Genomic DNA, 10,544 nt, shown 5'->3' with positions numbered 1-10,544 from the left:
CTCCCACAGACACAGCTCCCTGTGAACTTTCCCAGCATGGTTCCAATCTCATGAGCAGCAGTCCTCCCAAACTGCTGAGAGTCCCTCCCACGGGCAGACAGTCCTCCCAAAACCGCTGTGGGATGGTCACTTTTCCACGGGGTGCAGTCCTCCAAGGACAAGGCTGCTCCAGCCTGGAAGCAGGGCCCTCTCTCTCCATAGAGTCTCCCACTGGACCACAGCCTCCTCCAGCCTCAAATTTTAACATAGTAATGTTTTTTTAAAAAATTAACCATTTCTGTGAAGAATAAGTTATTTATATCCTAGAACAAATAGTCACAATTAAAATAGTGGTATAAAATATTTTGCAGCTGGGTCAGATGTTAAAAAAAATCTGTAAAGAAGCTTCATTTTTAGATATATTTTATTGCAATCTACACATACGATGCTTTCTAGCAAGCACTGGCAGTTCCACAAACTATCACAAAATTCATGAAAACTCTTGATTTGAGGCACATGGCAAATAATTATGGTACCAACTAGTGACTAAATTTTCGTTTTCCTCCCTTAAAAATACACCTATGACGCAGAAATCCTCAAGTCCTTCTCCTTTCTAACACCAAATGTTAAAGAAGTAAAAACTGACAAACAACTGCATACAGTAAGTATTAGCTCATTCTTCAAGTCTCTATTCATATTAGCTCTTTGCAGATATACATAAATGTTCAACTGAAGTGAAGGCTCCCACATGCCTGAATTAAATCTCCTGACATTAAGCTTTCTTTCCTTAGGTTATTTTTCATAGACCCTGGAGGTCTATTCCCCTAGAAACAACAGATGAAAATAACCCAAACAGAATAAAAATATTTTACTATAATCTCCAAGTCTTTCACAATGAAAAAGTAGAATCATAAGATCCAGTTACTCTACACCTTGTCTCTATTGCCAGTGACTAGTTATCTGCTAGGGAAAGAATATAAAGAAACAAATAAAGGGACATTTCTGGTGGCATACCTGCCTCTAGAAATCAAGTAAAGAACTTTTTATCACTGAAGAACTAAACCATAAATGGTTTTACAGACAAGAGGTCAGCTCCTAGCTATGGCTGCTGCCCTTTAAAATTCTTTACACATCTGACTTTAATATTACTTAACACTTAACTTAATAACTTCACCATTTCTGTGTTCTCTGTAAGTAATCGTTTCATAATTTTAAAGCTGGAGACTAAACCCAGAAGAGCCCAAAGGGCTTGACAGATTCTTAAGGTAGTAGGAGAAAAAAATTCCTTTCCATATCATTATGATTTACTTCCTTATCCATTTTCCTTTAGTCATTCTGTCTCCCCCACTTCAGCTCCCCAACCTGAAGAGCAAAGTAACCCAAGGTAGTTCGAGACAGCAAAATAGCTGACCACTGGTGTACAGAGGTCTTTTCCCCTGGCTCTAGCACACACCTCTGCCAGCAATAATGTTCAAATGACTTCTCCATACCAAAACTGCAGGAAATTAATACAATGAACAAAACAAAAAAACCCCAACAAAGAAAACAACAATCACCCCTCAAAAAAACAAAACAAACAAACAAAAAAACCCCAAAAACCAACAAAAAAACACAAAAAACCCAAAACCAACAAAAGCAAAACAAACAAACCCCCAACAAACCAAAGCCCAAATAAACAACACATAAGAGTTTTTCTCCTGTGCTAAGTAAATTGAGTGAACTCAGCAAAAGGCTTGACTAGCATCAGAAACCAGAGAAGGGGAGAGGGAAATGAGATCTCCAAACTTAGAATCACTTTGATTTCTCAAGGGACTTCACCTCCAGTCTGCTTAGGGTGCAGAGTTGCAAGTGCTGTTCTAACTTCCAGCTGCTGCAAAAAGAGCCCCAAATTGACCTTGTTTCTCACTTCACAAAGGCACCTACATTCTTACTTCAGTCCATATACATCAACGCTGTCATCTCCTGTAGTCACATCATTAGCAGTAGAAAGCAAATCTACCTCTCTGATCTTAAGAAGGGCAGTTTATCTGAAATTTGACAGATGAAAAAATTATGTACAATGAGAGTTTTCTGCATGCATAATGCAATTAGGATCCACTCTACATAGACAAAAATTCTACCTTCTTCCACAGTCACAGACAGGAACTACTAATTGATGCCTAGAATAAAAGTGGTAAAATGGTACAAGGACAGAGCAAGCATGTGCTGCTACTCCTAATGTTCCCCCAACATCCAGTAGCTGCTGACAATTCAGATTCTACATAAGCTAGAAAGGCACCTGTGTGCTTAAGCCACCAAATACAGACTTCTTTCCAGTATTAGAAAAATCAACACAAAAAACATTTTCCTGGCTGGACTGAGCAAGCAGACCTCTGAAGAAGATGAGGGGGAATTGCTCAGTTTTGCTATTGAGCAAATTCACTATGTCCTATTCAGTAGGAAAAGCATTTCTTCAGAACTAATGTTACCATTAACCACTGTACATGCTAATATGCCATGGATTCAGCCTAAGAGCACAGAGTGACAGTAGTGACTAGATAATGAGATATCTATGCTAACTTAGTTCAAACTCAGAAGTCCATAATAGTGTAGCTTTACAAGGCACAGCTTTTTAAACTTACAGTATAATAAACTTTTTATATAAATATTAGTATTAATATTAATAATAGTAATTTTTCTTTTAGTATAATGTATTAACACTACGCACAATTATAGGGCAAGTAACTCAGCAACTGCAGTAACACTGGCAATATGCTAATCACTACCTGCAGAGCTTAAAGTACCAGGTCCTAATCTGGACCTGGTATTTTAAAAATTTTACTTACACACACTCTTGGGTTCATTAAGGCTACATAAGAATACAAACTTTACAGACTAAAGGGCCCAAGAGAAAAAGCCAAGGAAGGATGAAGAAATACTTGACCCAGTTATGCAAACTGCCATATTTTCTTAGCCATGAGAGCCTACTTTCAGATTTAGATAGGATACCAAGTTTATGAGCTTATTTTCTTCTTCTAGCGACAAAACCATCACCAAAGCTAAAATTTCTCTTTTAAGACTCAAGATGTAACAATACATGAGTATATGCATAATTTTCAGCCCCTTCTGCATCTAACAGCTTATGGAACGGTTAGATTTATCATAACATTTCAGGGTAACTTTGCAAGCTTGGATTTTCTCAAGGATCACTACTGTAAAAAAGGTGAACATACGATACATTATTTTCTAAGTCAGAAAATTATTTCAAGGTAAAAATTACTTGTAAAGTTAAAAAGTTTTTTATCATCTATGTTACTACAGGTCTCTCTGAATCTTCAGGGCTTCACTTGTTCTTGCCTCTACAGAAAGTTGTAAATGCTAAGAAGCACAAGAGCTTCGGTTTTAGATTAGAACAAGAAGTGAAGCCTCTGATGTGGTAACAATTTGGGTTGCCAAAGATCTTCACTTTATAATCCAGGCATCATCTTCAGACAAGACTTTTTGTTTTGGAGAAAAAAACCACAGAAACTACTTCCTCCCCTGTAGGCCCCTCCCAGCTGGGAGTAACTCTAAGTGTTACAATAATGAGAAAAATTAAATAGAATTGCAGTCATATTATGTGTGCAGGCAATTCACAATGCATCAGAAAGACTTACTAGAGTTAAAAGAAAAAACAATGAATGCTCTGGTCTTGAATGAGATTTCCACCTATATGATATATATAATTCAATAATACTTAAAATCAAGCAGGATGGATTATGGTTGTTAGCATAGCTGTAATTCATCTCCTGCATAAAAAGCACTACCATATATTTAATACCATTTTTTTAGATTTCCCATGGATCCACATTCTAATTCAACAGAAAATAATTATTTGTAACTGTTTAATTCACATAGGTAAGTTTGTGGCTCACCATGAGAAAAATATGCATAAAGCCACCAAACTGGTACTACACCAAGCAACTGGAACTACTGTACCTCCAAACTTTTGAAAGGCAGCTTAAATAACTGAAGGTTAAAAGCCACAGTTTTGCACATATTCTCACCAAAATGAAAATTTTAAAAAAGGAAAAAAAGCTTTCCTAGGTAATATTGTATCACTAATAACACTTATGGTTGTAAACATGCTTGAGCATGTTTTAATTTGCCAGCTAAAATGATAACATTAACAGATTATTATGGTCAGCATTGACATGCATAAGACAGTTTTGCTTAGGGGGCAGAATATAATGGTAAACACAAAAAGCCTGAGATGCCAGATTTTTTTTTTAAAGAGGTGATGGAATGGAAAAAGGAATGCAAGAGGATCTTTTACAGGTCTGATTACTACTAATTTAAATTGGTGAAATATTTCTTAAAAGAGATCACTTAGGTCTTCTCTAAAGGTATAGTAACAAGTAGAATCAAACACATTAAAAAGAAAAAAACAACCCAAACCAAACCAACACACAATGCCATTTCCACAGCACAACTGTGCCCTTGTCACAGCTTTTTAAGATATGTGTGGGTACCGTTTGTTGCTGTGAAGTTAAAACTTATATTGAAAAGAATTACAGAAATAGGAAACCCTTCAAAAAACCCCCAAGGTTTGTTTCTAGACCTTCCAACTAATTATCCACGTTGGTAACTATGTATGTCACAGACGTTACCTCAGACAACATCTAAGTGCAGGTGCACTCTTCTCTCAAACCATATAAAATAGGGGGTTTTATGTGGGAAAGAGACTGTGTTAGTAAGTCTGAAAGAATTTAAGCAGTCTTCAAACGCAGGGCCAACTCAAGACTTTTATGTATCTGATCCTGATGTCAGGAGCAGTACAAAAGGTACTTAAGACATATCTAAGTAGCTCTGGACCACAATTACCACACTTGGCTAACACTGAACCCAAATTTACGACTTCAGGACTGAGCTGCTGACAACCCTAGGCAATTGTGCAGATGCACGATCTGCACTCTGAAAAGGGCTTTGGGAATCAGCTTGTATCCAACAGAGCATTCTGTATATTCACTCTCGAATCTCTGAGCTCTCAGATGTGTAGTGTACACCCATTAAATCGCTTTATCATGCTGACTCAGTGGAGTTAAGCAGCCCTGCACATCACTCCTCAGTACCCAATGAGATATCCTAGCCCTTCCCATTAATTGAGCTAACAAACAGTTGTTGCACAAAATCTTCTAATTATAACAAGAACAAAGAAGAGAGACCTGAGTTTCTCATCAATACATTGGTTCTGTGAGTCACAGTGAGGATCTGGCTAATGGGCTACATGCAAGAAAGCAACCATACTTCATATACGGTGGACAGAAGATGGAGAAGATTTCTGACTTACACTAGAAAAAGCAAATTTCTTGAGAAACCAAGAACACAAATCAGTTTTGTCCTTGAATTAGCAATACAGTGAACAAGGAGCGAAAAGGAGTCCTTGCATTCTTCATACTTCTCTTGCACAAAATATATCCTGAACTCACGAGTAAAATAATTCAGTTTAAGAGAATTGTTCACATTTATATTTAAAATCAGACCAACAGTTTTGTGTAACTTGTAGAACTTCCTGTGCCTGGAGCAAGGGGGAGAATCAGTGTAGACCGCTTTGCAGCATGACGCTATTTCACAAAGAGAAAAAACAGTATCAACACCAGTGCAGCAGGCAAAAGAACAATTTTGTGAAGATACCAGTTTTAGAACGGTAAATTTAAAGAAAAAAAAAAAAGGAATTGCTTCACAAAAAATCAATACACTTTCCCCATAGGTTCATGATGTAAAATTCTATAATCAAGGCTTGTAGATTTGTAATTATGGTATGTCAGCCACATTTAAACAAGCATGTTAAAAGATTGTTAAAGTTAAACTAACACAATTGCAATGTGAATTGTCTTAGTCTCATTCTAATCTACTCGTGTCACTTCCACTTAATCAGATGGAAACTATGGGCAAATGTCAGTGCTATTTTCAGGCAACTCGACTTACTTTGTTTGTGGTGGTTTTTAAAATGATTTCCAATCTGAAATGCAAATAAGGTATTTTAGAAGGTTTTTTTTTTTTCTCTAATCAATTCTCTCACTATCCAGCAGGTAGTTGCTTGGATTTACTGAGTGCAAAACTATTTTGAAGCGATTAAACAAGAAGTATTGCTTACTATGACATAAGCTATAAATACAGAAAACATAACTACTCATGCTCATCAAATCTACTTCTTTTGAATTACAAACTGTTGAAAGTATAAAATTACCAAGAGCCTGGCTATCAGATTTGCCAAAAGCAAAAGATCTCCCTATTTCTAGTTTAAATTTCTTTCACTGATACACAGCAATGTAAGAAATGTGCAAGCAAGTAAATCACCTACAACCTAAAACACAGTCTCTTGAGAGAAGTACACAAAGAATTTATGACTTTCAGCTAAAAAGAATACCATAGAAGAACAGCAGCTTCATTCTTAGCGTGGAAAAAAAGTGACGAGTTAGGTAACTAATGAAAAAAAAAAGCTATAACAGATGATTAGCACAAGTCAAATGAAACGTCTAAAAAGCTCTCTATATCCTAACAGTTCTCAACCCTTGCCTTTTCTGATATATTCTTAAAGCCTGAGCACTGAACATGGTTAGAAATCATTATTACATGCTAGATTCCATGTGATTTTCTAACCAGGAAACAGAAAAAAAACCTAATGAAAATTAACTGAAGCGCTAAATCAGTCACTTCATAAAATGCTTACTAAGCCTCTATGCAAGTCTTCTCATACACCAGGAAAAAGACGCCTATGGAGTTGTTCTAGTTCAAAATAAGAGGAAACGTTAATGTTCCCAAGTTGACACAAGTCACAGCTATGCCCCTTGCAGCAGAATGCATAACTAGGCTTCTGGTTAGAGAAGGAAGGGTGGAGTGTGCCAGAGCCATACCTCTTGTATCTGTGTGCAGCTGTCACAGACCGGGGAGCTGTTGCTGTATCATGTCGCCCACAGGGAGTTAAGATAACATTCCTCTTCTCCCTTTTTTTTTTTTAAAGCTACCTTTACTTAGAGAATGCCAGCTGCTGCAGAGTAACTGTAGATATGCCTGTTGCTACTGCACAAAACACTCAAGTCAAGTTTACTTGCTTATTCACATGGACATTCTCCAAAAGCAAATCTGGATCTTGCTGACTGCATTTGTCTTTGTAGCCTTAATAAAGCCCAGCATGACCAGTGTTTATAGCAAGAGCGATCCTGACAGATACACGTTTCTTAAAAACTACGGCTCCTTTGAAACCAGGGAAGATCAAGGCTCTGGTGAAGAATCTACCAGGAATGCCCAGGGAGATGGTGGAGCCCCCATCCCTCGAGGTGTTTTAGGAAAGAATGGAGTACTATGGTCTCGTTAAAAAGGTGGTGATGCTTGGCCATAGGCCGGACTCCATTATCTCAGTGGCTTTTTCCAACATAATTGCTTCTCTGACGCCACTGGTTCTGCAACTTCTGAACCAGAAATATTCAACAGCAGCTTTGGTAAAAAAATTAAACAAAAAACCAAATTTCTGAGGCTTCATACCTCGGAAAGGTATGAAGCGAGACTGCCTTGCACACCGAGGGTGCTTAGGTGACTACCTTCGACTCCCAAAGACTCAAAGGAAAAGGGAACGAAACCCGCATTTAACCGTGTCCCAGAAATGCGCGGCCTGTTCCCGACGGCGGTACGCGAGGGATGGAAGCCCGTGCCAGGGCCGCTCTCCGGCACAGCCCGCCAGCCCCGTACAGCACCGCGGGCCCGCGCCCGGCGCGGCCGGTCCCACATGGAGCCCCGCTGAAGTCCCTCGGCCCGGCCGTGCAGGGCCGTGCCCCGGCCGCCACTCACCGCCTCACGACACCAGTCTTAATCTTGATCTGCCTGAGGCGCGGGTCGGCCATGGCGGCGGGCGCCGTGACTGCGCAGCCCCGCGCCGCGCATGCGCCGAGCCGCCAGCCCGGGCGGCCCCACCGGAGCGGGCGGGAGCCCCGCCTTCCCCCCGTGCCCCGCGCAGTGGAGAGGGCCGGGCAGCGGGCCGGCGCCGTCCAGGCGGAGCCGCCCAGCGCCCGTCGGGATTGTTCGGCAACGGGGAGAGGGGTGGGAGCGGAGCCTCGGTACCGGTGTAGGAGCGGTTCCGATCGGTACCGTGATGGTGGTGGGCTGGAGAGTGACCGGCACCACCCGCTCCCGGCTACTGATAACGGGGTTCGCATGATTAACGCCATTTCGCAAGGCAAGCTGACATTCTCTGGTGCTGTGTTCTGCGCTTTCCCCCCATTATCAGGCCCTGAAAGTACTGTGCACCAAGGAGACAAACCAAACAGATTTCTTTTTCCCGTTCTACTGGCCTCAAGGTTCCTCGGCACCAGGCCGAACTCCCCTCCTTGCCCTCCTGCATATCCCGAGACCCGGCCAGCCCAGTGCTGTGCATGACCCTGTTGCAGCACTGGGAAGCTGCAGCTCCCAGAGCAGCTTCTGCCGGCAGCCCCCAGCCCTGCCTGCCTGCAGCCCCACAGCCCTGCCTGCGGCCCCACAGCCCTGCCTGCGGCCCCACAGCCCTGCCTGCGGCCCCCAGCCCTGCCTGCAGCCCCACAGCCCTGCCTGCAGCCCCCCAGCCCTGCCTGCGGCCCCCAGCCCTGCCTGCGGCCCCCAGCCCTGCCTGCAGCCCCACAGCCCTGCCTGCAGCCCCCAGCCCTGCCTGCAGCCCCACAGCCCTGCCTGCAGCCCCCAGCACTGCCTGCAGCCCCCCAGCCCTGCCTACAGTCCCCCAGCCCTGCCTGCAGCCCCTCAGCACTGCCTGCAGCCCCACAGCCCTGCCTGCCTGCGGCCCCCCAGCCCTGCCTGCAGCCCCACAGCCCTGCCTGCAGCCCCACAGCCCTGCCTGCCTGCGGCCCCCCAGCCCTGCCTGCAGCCCCACAGCACTGCCTACAGCCCCCAGCCCTGCCTGCCTGCAGCCCCCAGCCCTGCCTGCAGCCCCCACAGCCCTGCCTGCGGCCCCACAGCACTGCCTGCAGCCCCTCAGCACTGCCTGCAGCCCCACAGCACTGCCTGCAGCCCCACAGCCCTGCCTGCGGCCCCCCAGCTCTGCCTGCGGCCCCCCAGCCCTGCCTGCAGCCCCACAGCCCTGCCTGCAGCCCCCAGCTCTGCCTGCAGCCCCCACAGCACTGCCTGCCTGCAGTCCCACAGCACTGCCTGCGGCCCCCCAGCCCTGCCTGCAGCCCCACAGCCCTGCCTGCGGCCCCCAGCCCTGCCTACAGCCCCCAGCCCTGCCTGCCTGCAGCCCCCAGCCCTGCCTGCAGCCCCCACAGCCCTGCCTGCGGCCCCCCAGCACTGCCTGCAGCCCCTCAGCACTGCCTGCAGCCCCTCAGCACTGCCTGCAGCCCCCCAGAACTGCCTGCAGCCCCCCAGAACTGCCTGCGGCCCCACAGCGCTGCCTGCGGCCCCACAGCGCTGCCTGCGGCCCCCCAGCACTGCCTGCAGCCCCAGCGCTGTCTCTCTGTCACCTTTGACAGGTCCTGAGGAGGAGCATGGACCAGAGCTGTCACTGGACAGTGAGACCTGAGACATCCCAATGGCCAGGGACACCTCTGCCTTTATCTGCTTCCTCTGAGGATTGAGGGAGTGACTCATGTTCTTTCATATGATTTTTGAGTCTAGATTATGATTGTTATATTGATACCATAAACAGTATGCTATGATCCACCCCAATCTGCAGAGGGTCCATGTGAACAGAAATCATAAATGAAATTGTATTTAAAAATTGTATATTTTACTACTTAGAGATTGCACTACACTGATTTGACAAGAGACATCTGAGAGGAGACCCCATACATGTCTGTAAGTATCTAAAAGGAGGGAGTCAAGAGGATGGATCCAGGCTCTTCCTAGCGGTGCCAAGCAGTAGAACAAGAGGCAATGGGCAGACACAGATGCCCAGGAAGTTGCACCTGAACATGAGGAAGAACTTTATTGTGCAGTGACTGAGCACTGGAACAGATTGCCCAGAGAGGGTGTGGAATCTCCCTCCCTGGAGACTCAAGAGCTGCCTGGACACAATCCTGTGCCGTGTGCTCTGGGATGACCCTCCTGAGCAGGGAGGTTGGACCAGATGACTGACTCTGGTCCCTTCCAACCCAACCCTTTCTGCGTGTAGTTCTGTTAATAGAAAGCCTCTGTTATTCTTGTAATAAATTCTGTGCTCTACTAATAATGAAATCTTGCTAAGGAAAAAAATAAAGCTTTAATTGTTAATCTGTTGTTTAATCGTTAAGCTAAGTATTAAACAGTACAACTTAGTGTTGTCATAGTTCTGCCAAGGATCTCTAGAATAACCTGTCTGTCCCCTTAGTGTTTGGTGGTTGGTAAAAGCAATAAAGAGGCAAGATTAGCACCGGCAGCTCAGTCCTGCAGTTGAAATCAACTGCTGGTTTAAGGGCTGTTTTCCTGTATGGTTATACTTAGTAGAATTACCCTTAAGTGAATTACCTGTACCTAACCACTTAAGGGTATAAATTCCTGGGAAAAAAAAAAAAAAAAAACAACCCGTAGTGTCTGTGTTTGAAAGAACTTCTCCTGAATGAGTATTTAAATCGACAAGAAAAAAAATA

At 44.2% G+C, this 10,544-nt stretch overlaps 1 protein-coding gene across 1 annotated transcript in view; it reads right to left on the bottom strand.

Annotated features, from left to right (window-relative positions):
- Positions 1-7,898, bottom strand: part of TBCA (tubulin folding cofactor A) — a 25,886-nt gene extending 17,988 nt beyond the window's left edge. Inside the window, exon 1 of the mRNA XM_036403797.1 lies at positions 7,786-7,898. Coding sequence (XP_036259690.1) covers positions 7,786-7,838 — 53 coding nt within the window. The 5' untranslated portion in view covers positions 7,839-7,898. The remainder of the gene's footprint in view (positions 1-7,785) is intronic.
- Positions 7,899-10,544: the final 2,646 nt, after the last annotated feature.

This window comes from Molothrus ater, chromosome Z, assembly GCF_012460135.2.
Source record: "Molothrus ater isolate BHLD 08-10-18 breed brown headed cowbird chromosome Z, BPBGC_Mater_1.1, whole genome shotgun sequence".
Lineage (NCBI taxonomy): Eukaryota > Metazoa > Chordata > Aves > Passeriformes > Icteridae > Molothrus > Molothrus ater.
Note: the sequence above shows the minus strand (reverse complement) of the source record. Positions and strands in the feature narration are given on the sequence as shown.